We start from the raw sequence: 22,775 nt of genomic DNA, 5'->3' as shown, positions 1-22,775 counted from the left end.
AAGAGTTGTAGATCTATTATTAATATCACAAAATGTCTATACAAGGTGTCCAAACCAAGCTCTATCATGTCGTATCTGCGATCTTTTTTTAATTAAAAAAATATATATCTTCATTCATTCAGAATGATTGCATTCGGTATTTAGGAAGAAAGATAGAAACTTTTAACGTTATGTTATTACTTATATTATAAATCAAATAACTATTAACTAGATTATGTAAGACAGATATATTGTGACCTAAACCCAACAGGGGTCAGTCCTATAGCTCGTTTTGCATTAGTGGTATCATATTAAACATGAGTAAAATAAGCACCAAATACAATTACCATCACAAGCAAATTATTTTTCTATCCTTTCGGTTTGACACAAAATGGCCACAATTTTTTAAAACTACGCAGAAAAATGCCATTTAAAATCTCTTAAAAGATCCGTACCCCACCTATGATGGTAATAGAATTTATCAAAAATATGTATACTTTCGTGAGAAATTATTATACTTGGAAGTTTTCATTGTTGTGTAGACCACTCGGTATAAAAATGGTCTATAGAAATTTAATTTTATTTTATTCACATCGCGCCATCTGTTTGCTATACCAATGTCTAACATAACCAAGAATTACCGTGACGTTTTAGTCTTTACTCCCTAGATGTCGCCAAAAAATTGAAATAGACTGTTGACTGCAGATTGAGAGAGAATACTTCAATCTTCAATGAACGAATCAAGGTAGACTGCAGATAAAAGTATTCTTACTGTACGACTACCCATAAGAGTTTGTGTAAAAAACACAGATGGCGACGTAAAAGTAATTTTTAGAAACATGATGACAGCATAACCTAGAAATTTATCACTCAAAATGAAAACCAAAAAATATAAAAATGTATAGGCATTTGAAATCTTTGCATTTCCCTTTACGTTCAGTAATTGGCGATACGGTAAAGCAACATAAACATTTCTTTCCTAATGTAGGTATCCAAAATAAATTATTTTCAACATTTCAACCACATCCTTTCTCAAAATTAGGATCTACCAAAGTAAGCAAATATTTTATGAAACTCACAACTAATGTTTTAACTGAGCTTTTATTTAGCTAAGTAAGTCAGTAAATCAAGAATACGCTGCAGTTCATGCCCTATTATATCGCTCTGGTTTACAAAGTATTACACAACTGCAAAATTATTTAAATAAGCGAAATATCCATACCACCCCTAGTCATTTTCAAAACCCTCCTAAGCAAAATGGCCCTGGAGGGCAGAAACCGGATAAGGATGATGAAGACAAAGATAAAATATCGGCACTCTTAGCTAAGGCTTTTCTATGGATGTTAACAGCTTATATGGTGATTGCGGTAATATCGCTAATGTTCCCGAGCAGCAATCAACCAGAGGTAACGACTGATAATCTTAAGTATAATGCTGTAGTACAACCATTATATTCCTTATAGGTTGTTCGTTATGTAGCCTGGAATGAGTTTTTATATCAAATGTTAGCTAAAGGTGAGGTAGAAGAAATTATTGTTAGACCGGATATTGAAATTGTCACTCTTGTCCTTTACGATGGGGCTGTTATTAAAGGGAAAAGGGTAAGTTTTTATAACCGGTTTATACAGTTTTGGTAATTATCCTCGTAATTATCATCTTATATTTAATTGCCTTGAGATATCCCGGACTTCATTTTCATCATTTTAAGCGTAAGAAATCTACATAATGTTCGTTAAAAGAAAGATTTACATCTCCCCATTTCTCAGTACCGTTTTTAAATTTCTGGAAAATGTACCTACTTGATTAACAAAAATTTTGTAATAACTTAATAGACAATATTGTCCCGTTAAATAAAAATATTTCCATATTAATTTTTAGATAGATAACAGAACTTTTCATATGAATGTAGTGGATGTTAACAAATTTGAAGATAAATTAAGAGAGGCTGAAAGGAGATTGGGAATACAAGATGGTGTTCCGGTCATATACGAACGTAGCACTGATACAGCAGGAAAACTGCTCATCTCCTTATTGGTAGTTGCCATACTTATATCGATGTTGGCACGAAGCAAAAGTATTAGGCCTCCTATAAGTATGGACACATTTGTAAGTACTTCCATATAAAAAAATATTTTATGTTTTATGAAACAGTCGTACTTTCTAGACCCAATTAGGAAGAGCAAAGTTCACACTAGTCGATCCACTAACTGGGCCGGGTAAGGGTGTGCATTTTTCCGACGTAGCTGGTTTACGAGAGGCCAAGCAAGAAGTAATGGAATTTGTCGATTACTTGAAGAGGCCGGAGCATTATAAGAATTTAGGTGCCAAAGTTCCCAAAGGGGCCCTTTTGCTTGGACCACCAGGTTGTGGGAAAACTTTGCTGGCCAAAGCTGTTGCTACCGAGGCTAATGTTCCGTTTTTGTCCATGAACGGGTCAGAATTCATAGAAATGATAGGCGGATTGGGAGCTGCGAGAGTGAGGTAAAAAATTAAAATTTATTTCGAAGGAATGAAAATATTCCTTCCGCACTATTAGACACCTTATGTGTGCAAATTCTGCATTCTTTTATGAAAAATTTTTTATGACATCTATTAGAAAAACTTGTTACTATATAATACAGGATGTTCAGCAAGAAAATGTACAAACTTTAAAGAGGCATTTTTCAGATAAACGTAACAAGCTGTATACTAATTTGAATAACCTGAAATTATCAGGGAATTTTATAGATTTGGAATGGCAGGGAAATAAGAGGGAATTTCTCTAAGTTTCATGGAATTTTTCAATTAAAATAACGTAGTTCACTCCTAAAACCAAAAATTTCGCAATAAGCAGCATAAGTTGCCCTTATTTGGTATTCAGACATGTAAAAAATTATCAGAAGAATTTTTTTTCTTAATTTATAAAAATGTTTTCCATTTAATAATAAAAAAATTAAGAAATGGTGATCATTGAAAAATAGAAACTGACATTTTTGCAACCTTAATTTTTCAATTCTGCCTGAAAAATTTGGAAATATTAGAAAATTTTCAAATTGTTTTTGAAATCTCTGAAACATAATAATATACTACCCTTGGTCAGAAGAATGATCTTATTGTGCAAGCTGCAAACGTCAATGAGTCTGAAAAAGCCGCAAGTGGCCTATATACAGGGTGTTACTAAAAAGTGTATTTTTTAAATGGAATACCATGAATTTACTGTAGTAGGATCATATTCGATACAAAGTAATAAAATTGCCTGTCAAGGGATCCAGTGCAGTACTGTTTTAAGGGGTTTAAAAATTCAATAATTTCTTTATGCATTATGAAGGGATGAAAGGATCAGTTCACATCTGGCACCCTGCTTCTACAAAAATCCCTTTATTCTCATAAGCTGTTTATTTTAAATATAATTTATTATAAATCCAATTTGTTTTCTAAATTCCACATATGTACTGCATTTCACCTCTGTACGTGCCACTGGTGTTTACTTGTTATTTGGAGGCGGTCTCTAATTTATGACCAAGCTTGCCAGGTTAGTATTTGATGTATAACCGATCACTTCGTACACTCGATGCACCTGGGCGGCTACAGCTACTACCAGAAAACAGTGCGTAAGAATCAGTATTTCAGATTTTACATTCAATTTCATATTAAATTTGAAATGGTTCATCTTACCCTTCTTAAAAATCATGACACGATTTTCCTCTGATTGACCGACAATTTTTTGCTCTACTTTGCATCGAATACGATCTACTATAGTTCCAATTAATTATCCATAAGTTCTTTTGGCATCCTTAAATGTATTTTGGCATTAAATGGTATGTTGCCAATTTTAATTTTTTTAGTTTTTAGGACAAATATACCTTATACAATCTGTACAAGATTATTGTCTATAAGAATTTATAAACATTGTGAGCCAATTGTCTATATTAGAAGCATATCTCTATCTTTGCTAGTTTTTGAGGCACAAAGACTAAATCTAAAACTATTTTCATATAAAATAGATCTAAAACTTAGTGATTTTAATGCTTGCTGATATTTAAAGTAAAATAATTTTCGGGTTATGCTCTATAGCCAAGTACCTATATTGTACTTCCTTAACCTTAGCTAGGAATCTTTGACCTGGCTTAATTGTTCTCAGGCTAGGTTCTGTGGGGGCAGACTCACCATCAGAAACCCTAGGCCTGCCTGGACATTGATTTTGGTTTTAACTGAAAATATTGAAAAAAAATTCATATTTTTATGCGCCACATTTTGTATTGGTGCCCTGTAAGCAAGTTATTAGATTTTAAATTACGAAACCACTAAACAGACATGCTGCATATGTTTTCTAGAGATTTATTTAAAGAAGCAAGAAAACGTGCACCCTGCATCATCTACATAGATGAAATTGACGCAGTAGGTCGTAAGCGGAGTGGGCAGCTTGGTTTTGAGGGAGCGAGTGGAGAAAGCGAACAGACACTGAACCAGCTCTTAGTCGAAATGGACGGGATGGCCAGTAAAGAAAATGTCATTATGCTGGCGTCGACAAACCGAGCAGATATTCTAGATAAGGTAAGTGCCAAAACTGATATTCTAAATTAGTATAATTATAATTTGTCAAGGTATAATTTTGTGTTTGTCGAAAGTTTCCCAACATCATAAAGTTGTTCATATACAGGGTGTAAGGCGTTTGCCTGCCATTACTTCAGCATGAGATAGAGTAATCATAAATGAACAAAAAAGTTGTATATTACAGGGACGTAACATTAACAGTTTTCAAAATACAGCACGTGTGCATGCTGCAGACTTGTCCTACGGAATAACAAAAATGTAAACAACTATTATTGTGAAACATCTAGTAAATTTCAAGACAATTGTTTTGCAATTTTTAAATAAATAAAATAAAATGTATCTATGTTGTAGTACAAAGATTGTATTGTGCTTAAATTTTAGCTCGAATTTTAGTAATTATGAATCTCTTAAAAAAGGAACTTATCTTTTAATCAAATTATGAATTTTTGAATAATATGTAATTAAAGTACCCAAAGTTTCACAGCATCCAAATAATCATACGTATTAAAAACAATTTAGGTACTTACCAAAAAGCAAAATTCATTAATTTTTAAACGCACAAGTACAAAACAAACTACAACATATTCTCAAAATGTCCACCACCATTTTCGATGCACGCACGACACCTTGGAATTAAATTTTCGTGCACTCGCTGGAAAATTATTACGTATGGTGAACATTTTAAAAAAGCAAGGAGAAACATCTCAAGAAAAGGAAATGGTAGTATGCAAAAAACACTCTGTCATGGTCTAATTCCAGATACCAACTGAATTGTGTATTGCTGGTTCTTGGACTGCTTAGTATAGTTTTTCAAGTCAATTGAAGAACCAATAATTTCAAGGTATGTACTAGGCTCGGTCGCTAAGCGGCAACTCGGCATTGAAATATTTGAAAAACTTGTTCCCACATTTATTTAGCCATACCCGTATACAGATCTGGTCGAACGAAACGTGCATGTGGTAGAAATTTATACGCTCAGTTGAAGAATGAACGTGCGGGCAAACAGCAATGCGCACTGTTGCTCTGGTCCATTGCGTCATAAAATTCAAGTCGGTTAGCAGTGCAGTGCGGGAATGCTGAATTTGGTGTGATTCAGATAATTTCAATTTATTATAGGCACTCTTCTATTAATCACTATATTACGATTACGAAAGAAAGAAATAAGAGGGATATTTGGTTTACTAATATTATTACAACATGGCATTTTGGAGACCTTTTGAAAGGGAACAAAACGAAATTTACCATCAATATAATAAAATTGTTTGAGAACATAAATAATTAAAATATAATACCGGGGTCGGCATGTCAGGCAACCAATTTGCATTAAGAGAAAAAAATGCAGCCCCAAACTATATTTATTAAAAGAAATTACAAAAGGGATTTGAAAAAGGTTCAAATTGATGCCCATCTTGATCAATGCATGTACGGCAACGTTTCTCAACGGAGAGGCAGGTCCGGTGAAGCATGTCAAGCGTTGCCGGACTTATGCCGATTTTTCGAGAGCGTTGCCTGTCTTATGCCGACCCCTGTATGTTGTTGGTCAAACATATAAAAATTTTCTACACATTATACACAAATTATTATAATTTTCTACCATTAGCAGAAAACTTTTTTAGGGACGCCCATGAAACTCATTAAATTTGATTGCTCAGTTTTTTTATTCACGTTCAACTAACTTCGGGAGAACTATACCTCCTGTTAACCGCCGCGCCGTTGTCACATTGCTCGATATGAATTTTATCGAATTTTAAATTTATTACAACGGTAATTTATTTTTTAGAATTAAGTATAAAGAAGTTGAAAAAAGTGATAAACATTGTATTTTATGGTATTCTATGCACGCACTTATGTTAATTGCGTTAATTTATTGAACCTTTGTACATCAAGTTAGAGATTTTGATAATTTTTTTCTTGGAAATGGCATATAAAATTTTTTTGTCTATTTTAATGTATTCTATCGTCTGTTAAAATTAAGGCAGTCAAAAGCAATGAAGCGATGAATCTTATTACAACCATTTATGAACTGTTCTAACAAAATTATTTTAATTTGTTGACATAATGAATGAATGAATCTCCCTTGTAACAAAAAATAATCTTCCAAATATTTTGGTACAGATTTTTTACTTTTTATGTTAAAGATTAATATAACACTATCATTGCAATAATCTTAACATATTTATATATATTATTGCAAAGAGTTACTCTCATAGTTTTATTTAGCAACAACTGCAATTTTTGTATTCCCTATTTTGTGTAAAAAAATAATTAAAAAAAAATAATGCAGTAGAATTTAGTTTAAATTATTACAAAGCCATTTTAAAGAATGTCAAGTTTACTATTTAATTTATCAGCAAAAGTCAGTCATCAGCAAATAAAATAATAAGTTTAAAAACATAACATTATTAATATACACAATAAGCAAAAGTGGACTCAAGATACCTCCTTGTGGGACTCCATATATGTTTTTAAATTTTATGGGGAATTACGAATTGGCGGTTGCCTTTTATTATATATTCTGACTTTATAATCCAAACTATATATGTTAAACCGAATTTTGTTTGAATTAAAGAGTTTTGTTCGGAGCATCAAAATGGGCATGCGTTGGGTCGTCGGACCAGATTAGTGGATATTCGGATTAAAGAGTCTATACTGTACATATTATGTATTTTTTTATCTCCACCTTTTTTAAACTACTTGTGTATATTTGTCTAATACTATTATTTTGTCTCATTACATACAATAGTTACAACTTTATTTCATTTTATTGTCTAATCAAACCAATTGACTTTTTGTTAATAAATTGTGTTCCCTCTGTGTCAGATAAGCATTTACAATTTTTTTTAGGCGTTATTACGTCCAGGCAGATTCGACAGACACATTCTGATAGATTATCCGGACTTAATAGAAAGAAAAGAAATTTTCGAGCAACATCTGAAAATCATAGCTCTGGAGCATTCGCCTGAAACTTACTCCAAGCGATTAGCCTACTTAACGCCAGGATTTAGCGGAGCAGATATCGCAAATGTTTGCAACGAATCTGCCTTGCACGCTGCGCGTTTGAAGAAAACCAAAGTCTCTAAAGATGATTTAGAGTATGCAGTAGAGAGGCTTGTAGGTAAGATAATATCTTCTAAATTTTTAAATATGTATAAAATATTTTGATATATTTTTTATCAAAATCCCTTTAGAAAATAATACTTAAATATATTTTGGGTGACGATACAATTATGACATGCTTTTAAATTTAACTGCCAAACTTCTGATGGGTTGGAATTGTCATATAAATTTCAAATGAACTTGAAGTTTGAAGATGACCTGTTGATAATATTCTTGTTTAAATATCTTCTGAACCAATTGTCAGTACCAGATTCGGTACACATTTTTTGGCTATTAGAGTCGTAAGTCCTTTTCTGACTTGACGGAAAATTTGTTCTTCGTAAACAAAATATTAGACCAACAAATTTTCCTATCCGTCTTAAAATGCTTGAGCATTGGACGACCTAAGAGAAGGTGCATTTTCCATTATGTTAGGAAGTGTGTTAGTTGTATCATTTATTTCATGTTTTGCACATCATGTAAATAAATTGATTTTTATGAAGGAAAAGTTTCAGTTAATTAATTTATTTAATTTTATTGTTTTAATGTAAAAAGATATTTGGCCCTTTCTTTAAATTAAGTATTTCAAGTTTTTAATAAAAAGTATTTGTTACTATTTTTTAAAAGCACTGTGTTTAGTTTATGAATCTCGGTGTTAATGACCCCTGATATTGACCTAGTATATAGTATATTTCTAAAACAATACATAATTTCACAACTTTCTGTATGAAGTATTAGTTTTTACTGGATTCAAAAAAGAATTTGTTTAGTGCAATTTTGAGTTTTAACTAAGTTTAATTTTGTAATAATTTTAAAGTGTCACAGCTCCTACTTTGGTGTGAGCTAGTACATGTGGTTATTTGAGATTACACTAACCTGTCCAGTGGTAGAGTATGAAAATTGCAAAAGAAAGATTCAAAATAATTAAATCTTCCACGCACAATTTTTAAAAAACCAATTTATATGTGTTTCTAAAGGTGAAAGGTAGCTTCCGAACCAGATTAATATTAATTCCGTTCCAGCAGTCCCACATTGGTTTGAGTGGGCATTAAAAACAAAAAGTCTCCATTCATATACAGGGTGTAAGAAGTTTGACTGCCATTACTTCTGCATGAGATAGAGTAATCATAAATGAACAAAAAAAAAGTTGTATATTACAGGGGCGTAAGATTAACAGTTGTCAAAATACAGCGAGGATTAATATTGGGGAGTTTCATCACAACGTGACAATAGCGCTTAAACTAATGCTACACGGCTGATGCATACCACGTATGCACGTGGTAGACTTGTCCTACGGAAGAAATGTAAACAAGTTTTTAAATAAATAAAATAAAATGTGTAACAGGCACCTTGCTCCTACTCCGTTTAGTTAGGTAACCAATTGTACTCCTAGTTTTAAGTTTTGATCGAAGGAGGTAGCGAGATGTCAGTGTGTGGAGACAGACGGGGTGTCATCTGGCTTTTGGTTACGGAAAACAAGTAAAAAAACAGAAGAAGAAAAAGTGTTGGTGAAAACCGGGGAACTTCGGGGTGAGTGTGCTCCCCTTTGTACGGTGGTGAATTGAGTAGCCATGAACGGCGAAGAATCCCAAGATTTTTCTTAGAGGGTAGTAGAGTTAGTAGTTGACAGGTGACCGAATTGTAAATTTAGATGATGAATAAATGCTATTAAATCCAAATATTCGAGAAATTATTCAAAGACCTGAGAACCCGCTCCCCTTTTTCCTCCCCTTGGGCTAGCTGGCTGGGCAAGTTACAAATGTATCGATTTTGTAGTATGAAGAATGTGATTAAATTTTAGTTTGAATTTTAGTAATTATGAAACTCTTAAAACAGGAACATAACTTTAAATCAAATTATGAATTTGAAAAATATGTAATTAAAGTACCCAAAGATTCACATTGTCCATGTATTAAAATTAATTTAGGTACTTACCAAAAAGCAAAATTCAGTAATTTTTAAACGCGCAAGTACAAAACAAGCTACAACATATGCCCAAAATTTCCATCACCATTTTCGATGCACGCACGACACCTTCAAATCCAATATTCGCACACTCACTGGAAAACGCCTCAAGAAAAGAAAATAGTGGTATGCAAAAAACAGTCAGACACTGTCCAGTTCCAGATACCAACTGATTGGACAGCTTAGTACCTCGTGTTATCCGTCGCGCCGTTGTCAGTTTGCTCGATATGAATTTTATCGAATTTTAAATTTATTACAACGCTAATTATTATTTTTTAGAATTTAGCATAAAGAAGTTCAAAAAAGTGATAAAAATTGTATTTTATATTCTATGCACACAGTTATGTCAATATTCCTTGATTAATCGTACTTTTGTACATCAAATTTTGATATTTCTTTTCTCTGAAATGGTTGTTTAGGACCCATGTAATATAAGGTTTTTTTGTTTATTTAAATGTATTCTATGGTCTGTTAAAATTAAACTAAACACCCTGTATTTACCATAATATACTGATTATTTGTAAGCATTTCCAAATTTTCCAAAAAAATAAAACCAACATGCATGCCTCGATCTAAAGATGAATTCATGATCGAAGGTCATTGAACTGTCAAGCATTTTTAGATGCTATTTAGTTCATTCATTTGAGCTTTTACCTTTGAATAATGTTTGTGTATTTTCGTTGCTTAGGAGGTACTGAAAAACGGAATCACGCAATGTCCTTACAAGAAAAGGAAGTTGTAGCTTATCACGAATCGGGACATGCTCTGGTTGGATGGATGTTAGAACACACAGACGCTCTTTTAAAAGTAACAATAGTCCCGAGGACAAGTCTTGCCCTAGGTTTTGCCCAATACATACCAAGAGATCAGAAGTTGTACACTAAAGAAGAAGTAATGTATTCCACATAATATCAAAGATATCTATAAAAACCACATTTCTCCTTTTTTTTTCAGTTATTTGACAGAATGTGTATGACCTTAGGTGGCAGAGTGGCCGAATCTTTGATATTTAACAGAGTGACCACCGGTGCCCAAAACGATTTAGAGAAGGTCACAAAAATGGCGTACGCCCAAGTGAAAGAATACGGAATGAGTAACACGGTCGGTTTAATAAGTTTCCCAGAAGAGGAAACTAAAGAGTTGGGGAAGAGGCCTTATAGTAAAAAATTGGCAAACGTCATCGACGCGGAAGTCAGGAGCCTTGTGGCGTCAGCTTACAAGCACACCGAAGGAGTTCTACTCAAACACAAATCGAAGCTTATACAGGTAAATAGTATTTAATTTTTCTAAAAGTTAAGAGTAGGTTTTATAGGTGCATTAAAGTGCAAAGTGGATGAATTTTGGCACTTTCAAGGGGATTTCTCGTATCTTGCAAGGAGGTAGGTAAAAAGTAGTTAAAATGTCCCGTAGGTTAGTTAACCAGTGGAAACTAAATGTTGACTTGTTCGCAAAATAAAAGAGCTTTTTATTTTTAGGCATTTTTGTAATTTTGAAAAACTTTTTTATTTGTGAATATTTTTTATTCGAATCTCATATTCGAGTTATAATCCAAACTGATTGTTATTATTATTTTATTTATTTTTATTTATTTATATTTTTTTATTTAAAATCTTTTTAAAATATTTTTCTATACTAGGCATATCCACAGAGTAAGAGTACTCAATTTTTTTAAAATCGAAACGGCAGTATATTTATGAAAAATTTACATAATATTCAGAAAGTTACATCTAACACTATTTTTCGATGCAGTCGCCTTCAACCTGAATGCACTTTGTAAGCCGAAGGATAAGCTTTCTGATACCTTTGTCAAAAAAATCTTCCGACACCTCTCGGGCTTATTGTTTCACAGCACTGCGGACCTCATTGTGGGTAGAAAACCTTTTTCCAGCCATAAACACCTTCAGAGAAGAAAAAAGATGAAAGTCAGTAGGTGTCAAGACAGGACTGTGAGCAGGATGATTGATGATGTTCAAACCGAATGAATCTAAGAGTTGCTTTGTGGCGTTGGCTTTGTGGGGACGTGCATTGGCACATAACGAGCAAACTTCTTTCCTTAACATTCACTTTCTTTTGTTCTGACCTCCATAGTGTTTTCAAGGTTTCACAGTACCCCCACAGCATTATTTGTTTCTCCCTGGGGCAAAAAGTCAATGAGGAAAATCCCAAAACACATGATTTTTCAGGCCGAAACAATAATTTTTTCACTGATGGTGAAGGCGGTGTAGTCAACCACCGACGATTCGTCGCTTTTCACAATACAGTGAAGGAATTGTTCACCATCCAGTTCGAACCGCTCGAGAAATTCCCATAAAATGTACTTGTCCTGTTTTGTTGAGAGTTTCATCGAAAGTACTTAAGAGGGCTCTATAGCAAATAGGCAACCAGCAATACATTTTTTATAGAATTTATTACACAGTTTGTCTAAATATTAATTAATCCACAAATAACAGACTTTCCCCCATTCTAACACAGATTTTCTATAAAATGAAGTTTGTTTGATACTCAAATTACTATTTATTGTGAATAAATTTGTAATTTGTCACTTTTGAGCAAGCAGCATCGCAAATTACAAATTTCTTTACACCAAAAAGTGACTTGAGTGTCAAACCAACTCTGTTTTATAGAAAATCTGCGTTAAAATGGAGGAAAGTCTGTTATTGGTACATTAATTCATATTTAGACAAACTGTGTAATAAAATCTATAAAAATGTATTGCTGGTTGCCTATTTGCTATAGAGCCCTCTTAATGATTGTGATGAATTTCTATGTTAATAATTCCTGAAAAGCATTCTGCGGGGTGTGATTATGTTTATAGTGATGTACATGTTTTTCTGTATGTTCAACAAGCATGTAAAATTTTACAGGAAACGTAACGATAAGATTAGAGGTAAAAATATGCTTTTTTTTCTTATTTTATATGTGTTGTCGAGTTATAAACTGCCTTATACCCCGGAGAAAACTTGTGTAACTAGTATAATGAAGAGATATTGTTTCTAACTTGATTAGATTCTCTACAACTCTCGACAAAAAATTGTTACTGGAAATTACACATTAAAACGCCTTTCTTTTTTGTACATTATTTCAGGATATTTGTATATACAATAAATACTGCATACTGAAATTGAAATGTGAGAAAACTCCCATTTAATCTATAATAATTTAATATATTCTGTTTTAGCTTGCCGAAACACTGTTTAAAAAAGAAACATTAAATTACGAGGATGTAGAAAAGCTGCTTGGACCGCCACCTCATGGAAGGAAGAAATTGATTGATCCGGCAGAGTTTGAGGAGAACGTCAGGAAGGATGCTGGTGATTACAAGTCACGGGAGTCTGAGGCAAGTTCGCCTGTTTAATTACAAATTAGAAATATAGTTTGTTTGTAACATAGCTAATAAATGTTTTTTTAAACATATCTTTGCCCATTTCTTAATTATTATCGTTAATTTTTTACCGGTCCCGGTATATTTTTGCAAATTGCTTGGTATACAGGGTGATCGAAATACCTTAGGAACAGCGTTTTTCTTGAAAATAGCAGAAGACAACTAAATTCCGAAAAGGGATATTTACACCATTTATGTCTGTGTATGATTCGAAATAAAGTTTTACATAGATTTTAAAAATAAAAGAAATACAGTGTGTCCACAAAAAAGAGTAATTATTGTTAAACAATTCTGCTTTTGTTCAAATATAGAAACATTTGCTTTATTAGGGCTCTATAGCAAATAGGCAACCAGCAATACATTTTTATAGATTTTATTGCACAGTTTTTCTAAATATGAATTAATGCACAAATAACGGACTTTCCCCCATTTTAATGCAGATTTTCTATAAAATGGACTTAGTTTGAAAATCAAATTACTTTTTGTTGTAAAGAAATTTGAAATTTTTATCGTAAATTACAAATTTCTTTACACCAAAAAGGAATTTGATTTTCAAACTAAATCCATTTTATAGCAAATCTGCATTAAAATGGAGGAAAGTCTTGTTATTTGTGCATTAATTCATATTTAGACAATCTGTGTAATAAAATTTATAAAAATGTATTACTGGTTGCCTATTTGGTATAGAGCCCTCCTAATTGGACCAATCTTATGCAGGGTGTCTCCTCTTATGAAATTATTAGGTGTTACTTTAACGAAAGAGTGGGGAGGTTAGGTTTTTTTTAAAGAGTAATAAGGTGTGTTCCCCAGAATATTATCTGAAATTATTATTCTTTTAAAAATTAATTAACATAATCAAGTTATAAATCGTTCTTTTTTTTTTGTTTCAATGACCTCTAACATTGACTTAGGTGAAATATACTATATTAACTACTTATTCAAGCAAATCAAACAACTGTACGCAACTATGGTCTGTCCATAAAGTGCATAAGGACATATTTAGGAAAGTTAAAATAGGTAGTATTAACAAGTTCTAAAATTCTAAATAAAACAACTTCATTTGTTTCTTATTCAAACATTTCATCAGCTGAACCAGTGCTAGACATCTCTATAGCAAATAGTCAACCAGCAATACGTTTTTATAGATTTTATTACACAATTTGTCTAAATATAAATTAACAGACTTTCCCCCATTTTAACCCAGACTTTGTACAAAATGGACTAGGTTTGAAACTCACATAACTCTTTGGTGTAAAGAGATTTGTAATTTACGATACAGTTTGTTCAAAAGCGGCAAATTACAAATTTATTTACAACAAAAAGTAATTTGAGTTTCAAACTTGATAGAAAACGTATGCCTGGTTGCCTATTTGCTATAGAACCCTCTCAAATTAATTCAAAACAATATACAACAGCAACAAAATTAAACCGCGATTGATACGCACGAAATGAAAACTATTGTACATTGTGGAGTACCGTTCTCTGTATGAAAGCACATGTTTGACGGTTACTGGACGATTCGATCCGTTTCGTCGCCACGTACTTGATCATTGTTTATATACAATCAGAATGCAAGTTCACTTTGTGTCAAACATGTGTTTAAGATTTATTTTAGTTTTCCGTTTATCGGTCTATGAGAAGGTGTTTATTATAAGGTAGGTAATTTTGCGACTTTCTGCGTGAAGTTAGTTTTTACTGGAATAGAAACAGAATATTTTCTCTTGGTGGTCTAAGTCATAAGCTTTTGTACGTAGCCAGAAAAATCGCACCAGGCCATGAATTGGCGACTGGATCATCATGATTGGTTTAGTAATTACATCCAAAGCCCGCTGACTACTTAAGGATCAAAATCACTCGAATCATGTGTTCCAAAAAAAATTCAGTCTTGCCCTCAATATTAGTGGGCCAAGCTGCATGAGTTAATATGTAACAGTTACATGTAACTTATTATATTAATCATTTGTTAAATTATAGTATATTATAGTCTTGCAAATGAAACCTTTATTATTGTTATTAATATAATTATAAATTACATTTCCTAAAAGGGATTACGTAGAATTAATGATAAGATGGTAAATGATAATGGTGGGTGAGATAATGGTAGGAATAAGTAGGTGGGTTTATAAATATGCTTTTATAGGCTCGCTATATTATATATTTTCAGATTTTTATGGCATATTTGTAGTTTAATGATTTTGCACATGTATTTATTATATGTTCCTTATCTGTTTGAACTTTAAAATATTCATCTATTTCAGTGATTCCCTAAGTAATTTCTTGGATAATAAATAGAGATCGAAGTATAGGGCGGCGGCAGTTACAATGTAGACAGGGTTGGCTGTAGGCCGGGTTCTCTTTCATGTAATTATATTCAAACAGAAAGTGACACAACCGTTGCCTTCTTATAATTATTGCACTCTTAACATTATATAAGAATATAAGTATTTGCATAATAGTATGAAACAAAAAGAGGTAGTATCTATTTTTCAACAATAAACGCTTCACGTGGAACTTACTATAAAATATATAGGTATCGTACGTAACAATAAGTACCAGCAACAGTTAAGAAAATTATAATTTGTAACTCGTAAGGAAAGCGATTTTAGAAAATAATTAACACTTGTCCTAAGTGTTCAGCGGTTAATCGTCTCCAGCGATCTATAAATACCCATTTCAAAAACGAAAATGACCGTTCAACATTTACCGAGGTCACTATATAAAATAGTCGAAGTTTTTAATATACTTAGATGCTGTTTTTCTAATGATAGCGAAGCATGAACTACTTCACATTTAGTTATCCTACCATCCGCGACATTGTATACAATAACATGTAGATATATGTCTGAACTGCTCTGATCTGGAGCTTCGCATCGATCAATTTATTCGATACGTATCTAACCGCACCCTAATGCCTGCCCTGTCGGCCTGGCGTGCCGACGAACATTCCAGGCATTTCATTGTCGTTTGTGCATGTGTGAGTGAGATTGACGCTTTGCCTGATCGAGTGTATGGCACATGTTTTTTTTGTCAGTCAGTAGCATGGTGTATCGTGAGCATAAAGCTGCTACTACAACACTTACTAGCATAATATAGATAACAACTATTTATTTATTTGATAGTCGCCACAGTTTCCGATGCCTAATAATAAGGAGCAAGGACCCGGACCTTAATGTAATAACAGTACCGGTCTGGTTACGGTTCGGTTAGAATTGTACTGTTTCGGTTTCGGTTCGATTACGCGCGGTCCACTAGTTGATATTTGGGTCCGGTTCTGACCAGCTTTTTCGGTTCAAAGGGTTCTTATCGGTTTTCAGAAGTTATAGAAATTTGATTTTGAACCAAGAAACGATTACGAGAGCTATCACATTCCAGTTAATAGAATCATTGAATTTAAATTATGGATGGACTACTGTACAGTATTAGATCATAAAGAGGACGACAATTACGAAAAATACTTTGGATGTGTGAAATAGTAGTAATACAGCTTCATTAAGAAAGGATTAATTTGTAATAAATTAAAATTACTGTTCACAACAGCAACAGTCACATATTTTTTTGACTTCATTTTTAAATAATAACTCCGTCACTTTTTTAAGAAATTCCAAAGGCCGGTAACTTTTTGATACCTTTCAAATATTATGTATTCTTTTTGGCTCCCTGTATAGTCGATTGTCGTCATAATCAACGCTGAAATTAAGACTACACGTTTTTTAGCATGACAATAATGTACTCTAAATTTTATTTTATTTAAATGTAAGCAACATTCCTGCCCACCGGAAAGCCATCATTTACTTAAAACGGGACGATAACGAACGTTGTTCGAGGGGTCTATGATAAAGTCATCCGAAAAGACAATTACGTCGGATGCGCAGGTAAAACAGGTAACAGGTATATAAGCACATTAAGGACACTGTACCTCCTGCTACACGTTCGGCCTGTAAAATGTCTGGAATGTATACGTTTCAGACTTGCCGGCGACCACCTACATCGTTCCTAAAAAATTAACTGCTTCAAACAAGTACCTATTTTTAACTCTGAAGGCCGAAATTGCAAATTATATCATATTACGTAAATAATGGTATAAAATAAAAAAGTTAAGGTAGTAAAAAAAGAGAATATAGAGGAAGTAAATATGATCGAAGCATCTAAAATCATCCCAATCATGTTTGTTGTTTCTATTCCAAGACAATATCGCTACAGAATATACGATATGAAACAAAACAATTAGTTTTTATACTATGTGAAATAAAGTTGTAAATAATAATACATAAACCTAGACATTAAGGGTCTATTAATTGCAAATTTAATTACAAACCTTCTTGTTTGCTAATGTATGTTTATTCTTATTTTGATATAATCGAAAATTAATAATCTAATTAGTTATCTACCTACTTCAGAAAGCATTAATTATATTTCAGATTGGTTAATTTATTTCAGAATCGATGGCGAGTTTTTCAGATTCAGATGTTTTTTAATTTCAACTGAGAATTTTTTTTTCATTTCAGTTAAACCATTTTTATTTTCGAATATTTGAGAAAGCAACAAAAATAATTAAATAATTCGGAATTTGTCCATAGTTTAAAAAAAAACATCAAGATAGACTTCGAAAATTATACTAACAAACATTAAAATTAATTTCATTATTAGACTGAAATCAGGAAAAGGTGTATACTCAGATCTTTCCCAATCGCATCTATAGTCCATACGATATTTGTTAAGATAGAATTCCAAAAAGACCCCTGCGTCAATTTCTATAAAGACATTGGCGGATAATTTCAAGGTACGCCTCTGACGCGGTAATCGACACCTGAGGTAGAAAGACATTGGCGGAAAATTTCAAGGCACGTCCCTGCGGCGCGCGGCGGTAAATTGTTACAGTAGTTCCGATAACAGAATTTTATTGGCTTATTCTTTTTTAGGAATTCTATCTTCACAAATATCGTCCGGACTATATTGAAAGTATAATAAAATAAATAATGTTACTGGTGCAACAGTCAGTAGGAAATATTGTGAGGATAACACCTAATTTCAAAGAAAACATATTTTTACTTGCCGAAGAGTCATGAAACATAGACAAGATATGTGTGTTCTTTGAAATTTGACTTTAATCTCACTGACTTGACTAAATGGGGTCATTCAGTAAATTTTCAAAAACGTTCTTATTAACAAAGTATTGTTCATGATTAGGCGATCCTGAAAATTTCAACTCAATCCGTTGAGCGGTTTTCAAACTATATGATTTTTAAAATGCGAATATTTGCGCAGCCGTGGCAATGCAATGACGTCACCGCATGGGACGGTCAGTCGGCTTGGCGCGTGGCGTATGCTACATCCAGGTGAGACATCCGTATCTGGAAATTATAGAACCCTTGCAGTATCTACCATATAGATGTTTTAGCGTTTGTGTACATTAAATTTAAAAAATGGAAGCAAATTTCGTAAAAGTAGATTCTTCTAATTTGCCAGAAGTAGGTTTGTAATGGTTATGGATTTTTTAAATGAAAAACCACGACTTTATGAGTTGAGACGAGTGAAAATACAAAGGTAAAAGGTTTCAATAACATGTAATGCTTCTATAAAGTACGTTTGTAGCGAAGGTTTTGATGTTTTTGTATAATAAGAATAGTACTTAAAAATGAGAATAAAGATTTTGCGTTTAATATTGGACGAAACCGTTTCTGTCACAGGTTTTAAAGATTTACCTAATCAAATGCAAAATAAATTCTTATTAGGTACCATTTTAATTTCCATGGAAACTACATAAATCTACCTAATATCTTATAAATATATTAATAATATATATTATTTATTATGTATTTTTATTTAAATATTTAGTACCTATTTTACCTACCTATTTGTATTTGTATATTTACCTACCTATTTGTATAATATTTACAAAAAATCAACAATGAAAAAAACACTAACACACTAACACAAGTTTAGTGTTTCTAAAGGATACAAACGTAGTTATTACTTAGGTACCTAAATTACGCAAGGTAGTTTTGTTGCTTTCAAACTTTTTTCAAATAAAATATATTAAAAAAAATAAATGAGAGTGGAGACTAATAATAGAAGGAAACAATACAATATTTGTATTTTTTTCTGTTCTGTGTCTTCCATATTGCTAACAAAATCCGGTACTCAATCGAAGCTTAACAGACAACTAAAACCCGAAACCCGCCTAGTCGACAGAGTAACAACAGTAACAACACACGCAAGCATGCGGCAGCGGTTTCCCATGCGGTGACGTCAGCGCGCCAGTTTATGATTTTTTTTTGGATGACTTGTAGGCGATATAAAATTCTAATTTTTTGCAGAGAACCTTAAAATTGCAATATCTTTCCGTTAAGCAAATAAAAAAAATGAGCCCACCTAAACATACTGCGACTGATATATGGCCTTTTACCGGCTTTTATTATATTTAATTTTTAAATTAGCTAAATTTTATTTGCACTTGGTACTTTTATTAAGAGTAAAGTATACTCCTCTGTTCCTTGTATTTGTTATTATCTATTTCCCTAGCTTAATAACAACAAATTAAACATTTCCTATAATGAAACAAACAAAATGAATTAATTTTCAAATAGCAGAAATTCAATAGTAGAGAAAGAAAAATCATATGTTGCGCGTGCATAACTTTCACGATATACCTATCTCATATAATTTTCCCCTTGAATAATTCAGAATTTTTAACAGTAAACAAAATATTAATAATAATGAATTATATTTTAATTCAATACAATTATAAAGCTATACTATCATGCTTAGGTAAGTACAAGTTGTATCGCGGAACTGAAGTCAATTTTATTATACATTCAAAAAAATGGCATGGAACCTTTATTTCATATTTACTTATTGAAATCGTAAGTTTAAAAACTTGTATGGGTTTCTATGTGTAAGTTTCACGTAAAGTTAATTGTTGTTGTTGATATTTTATAAATAAATTGGTAGGTAAAATATAACAATAAATATAAAGATAATAACACTTATACGTTTTTTTTTTCTAAAGAGCTCAGTAGGTACGGTTTACCCGAAAAAGTTCAGTTGTTTTCAGTTGTTTTACCTGAAAAATGTTTAGATGAGTGAAAAGTATTATTTTTAAAAATCTATTGAAGCTGTTGTGAAACATGACGAAATAAATAATAAATTTTATATTACATAGCTTATTTCAGTCCTACTAGAACTCTTAATAAATTTATTATCTAAATTAAATTGATGATCTTTTACCTCTATATAGATAAATATTCAACCGATCATCAATGAACATATAAGAAAAACTGTTTATATGAATGATGGGGATAAATGGTTGATTTTATCTGCGAAAGTATTCATTAGTCATCTTCGTTATGAGTGACCCTGTGTGACGTTTTTATTGCAAAAAATTCACGTCAATAGTAAAACTTCCCATTGTGACCAGATACTTAGGTATTCGAAAGTACCTACAATAATTTTAAGAATCAATCGAAGAGAACACATTCAATCCCACAGCCAATTGATGTAGATAAGACATTTCTTACATATTTAGAAAAATATTGTAAATTAATCTAAGGCCTGCATTACACTTCTTTGTGGGTAATTTTAGTATCTTTTAAATGGGAATAGAATAATATTAAACTATTAAGTGATAACATACAAGTTAGAAAAAAATAAAATATATATATGTATGTACATATATGCAATAAAACTCTTGTACTTTTGGCCGAAGACTTTTCTCGTTATTTCAGATCCAATAAAGCCTTTCTATTCCTAAGAATCACTTAACCGCAAGAGGTGCAAGCGGGTAAGGAGTCTGATTTTTCTGTCTTCAAACTTGCCGCGACAATCAGTGTGGATCGGTGGGGCCGCATTATTGCTCTCAGTCAGTAGCAAAACGGGTTTCTCTAAAGAAGCACGATAGTGCTGCAGTTTCTCAGGTATGTTCTAAGTGGTCTGTGTAGTTTGGAATATATTCGGCCGTAACAAACTAAGGACTGTCTCCTGGCACGTAGTAATCACACCTTAAAACGAACTACCTTTTACTAGTTACTGGTGAGTTTGGCATATCTCGTTTCTTTTTAATCCTCGCATAAAATTTCGAATGTTTTAAACAAAACTTACGCGGCCTTTCGGACTGCCGATTTAAACTTTTGTTCGAGGAATTAAAAAAAGCATAAAAACGCCGTAAATATTAGCGCGATGTGTATTGCAATGTAGTAATTATTCTCTTCTGATATTATCCATAAGTAGGATAGAAAACAATCTCATTAATATTCCACTTTGTTTACAATCATTGCAGTATTTATAACTGTGTTTGGGTTATTTATTTTTCTTGGATACGTTCTCGAAAAGTTTGTTATAAATTTTAGTAGATGGGAGCAGTGGATGCGAAACATGTCCCAATACTACATAAAACTATCGGTTTTTAGTTATATGTGACGCAGGATAATCTTTATAATTACATATGAAAAAAACTATCGATGTTTTATAGCAGATACCCATCAACCCATCCTATGAATGACAGGTCTATTTTAATTTAAAGCCTCATAAAGGTACCTTATTGAATAATTTTGAATAATAAAACTCGTCAAAGGAAGCAGCCCTAAGTACATACTTTGAATTTGAAACCTTTAAAAATAAATGTATAAGGCAGAAGCGTAGACTGTAGATGGTGTCAAAAGTAATAATTTAATTAATAAAAACACAACCTTCATTAGTGAACAATTTTTAGCGCATGCATCATCTTAAATTAGGAATGGGAAAATTCACATTTCAAAAAATATTTCGACATTTGATATTTCAGAAAATTTCAAAAATTTATTGTATTTTAAGATATAAGATACTAGATAGATAAGATACTAAAACACCATTGAAATAAATCAGTATTTGTTAGCGCAATGTAGTATTTTCGAAAATAAGCTGATCTAAGTAATAGATTTATATTGTTCTACATCGTGCTTCTGAAATAGGTACCAAAATTTTTAAAAATCTTTAGAATCAAGATAAATCAAGGAAATAATATTAAATAATTGCATATAATTTAATGGTTTTTTTTTTTAATAATAAAACTCAAGACATACTCCATTGTCTATTAGCCATTATTTTGGTTTATCAATCGGCGGGAAATTGGAAAACTGGGAATATTTCCTCTCTGGCGTAATTTCTTCCAGAAATATTACAAACAGGGAAATGTATTCAAAAGAAAAATTTCTGAGTCTATATTAGTTACTTATTAGAAAATTACTTATAATTTTCATGTTTGATTTTTGACAAACCCAGGAATAACACAAAATCCTTTGTTTAAAAGCCAAATAATCACACTGAAAGAAATGCGTTTTATTCTTTATTAGAATTCTATATACCATTATAAGACCATTGTATACTATATCCCACACAGCACAATGACATTCGTAGGATGTACTGAGGATAACTTCTCAGGATGTATAGGATATCCTCGGATAGGTACACAATCACCTCAGGATGTACCAGGGATATCCAAATGGAACGTCCCGGGATTTGCTCGTAACGTCTTGAGGACATCCGCCTGGCTATCTGCAGGAGATTATCAGGTTATCAGTGATCAAATGAGGACGTCCTAGGATTTACTGTGTATGTCCTCAAGACATCAGCCGGGCTATTATCAGGTTAACAGTGGATCAAATGAGGACAACGTAGGCTTTACTGTTGATGTCCTCAGGACATTAGCTGGGCTATATACAGCACATTTTTAGTACTTATTGGGCTAATAAAAAAAATTACAGGGTGGTATTAAATATTTCTATAGATCAAATACGTACCTAATTTCCAAAACATTTGCTTGCCATTTCCACTCCATCTATTTTTT

At 32.3% G+C, this 22,775-nt stretch overlaps 2 protein-coding genes across 2 annotated transcripts in view; both read left to right on the top strand.

The window, feature by feature from the left end:
• The first annotated feature begins 825 nt into the window (after window positions 1-825).
• On the top strand, window positions 826-12,987 carry LOC108906896 (paraplegin). Its single transcript, XM_018710333.1, has 10 exons — window positions 826-1,032; window positions 1,089-1,385; window positions 1,443-1,580; window positions 1,858-2,085; window positions 2,144-2,460; window positions 4,293-4,512; window positions 7,357-7,627; window positions 10,262-10,464; window positions 10,528-10,839; window positions 12,752-12,987. The coding sequence occupies exons 1-10, from the start codon at window positions 877-879 to the stop codon at window positions 12,926-12,928; spliced, it is 2,319 nt and encodes a 772-aa protein (XP_018565849.1). The 5' UTR covers window positions 826-876; the 3' UTR covers window positions 12,929-12,987.
• Window positions 12,988-20,774: 7,787 nt separating this feature from the next.
• LOC108906890 (protein twisted gastrulation) overlaps window positions 20,775-22,775 on the top strand; it is a 26,003-nt gene continuing 24,002 nt past the window's right edge. Inside the window, exon 1 of the mRNA XM_018710328.1 lies at window positions 20,775-20,983. The gene's annotated coding sequence lies outside the window, so the exon portion shown is untranslated. The remainder of the gene's footprint in view (window positions 20,984-22,775) is intronic.

This window comes from Anoplophora glabripennis, unplaced genomic scaffold (assembly GCF_000390285.2).
Source record: "Anoplophora glabripennis isolate ALB-LARVAE unplaced genomic scaffold, Agla_2.0 scaffold76, whole genome shotgun sequence".
NCBI lineage: Eukaryota > Metazoa > Arthropoda > Insecta > Coleoptera > Cerambycidae > Anoplophora > Anoplophora glabripennis.
Note: the sequence above shows the minus strand (reverse complement) of the source record. Positions and strands in the feature narration are given on the sequence as shown.

What these genes read in the sequence shown, in the direction of transcription:
- LOC108906896 (XM_018710333.1), top strand. Translation starts at nt 877, where the DNA reads ATGTATAGGCATTTGAAATCTTTGCATTTCCCTTTACGTTCAGTAATT. An exon ending in CTATAAGTATGGACACATTT is followed by an intron (nt 2,086 to 2,143) that starts GTAAGTACTTCC and finishes CGTACTTTCTAG; the next exon opens with ACCCAATTAGGAAGAGCAAA. An exon ending in TTGGGAGCTGCGAGAGTGAG is followed by an intron (nt 2,461 to 4,292) that starts GTAAAAAATTAA and finishes TATGTTTTCTAG; the next exon opens with AGATTTATTTAAAGAAGCAA.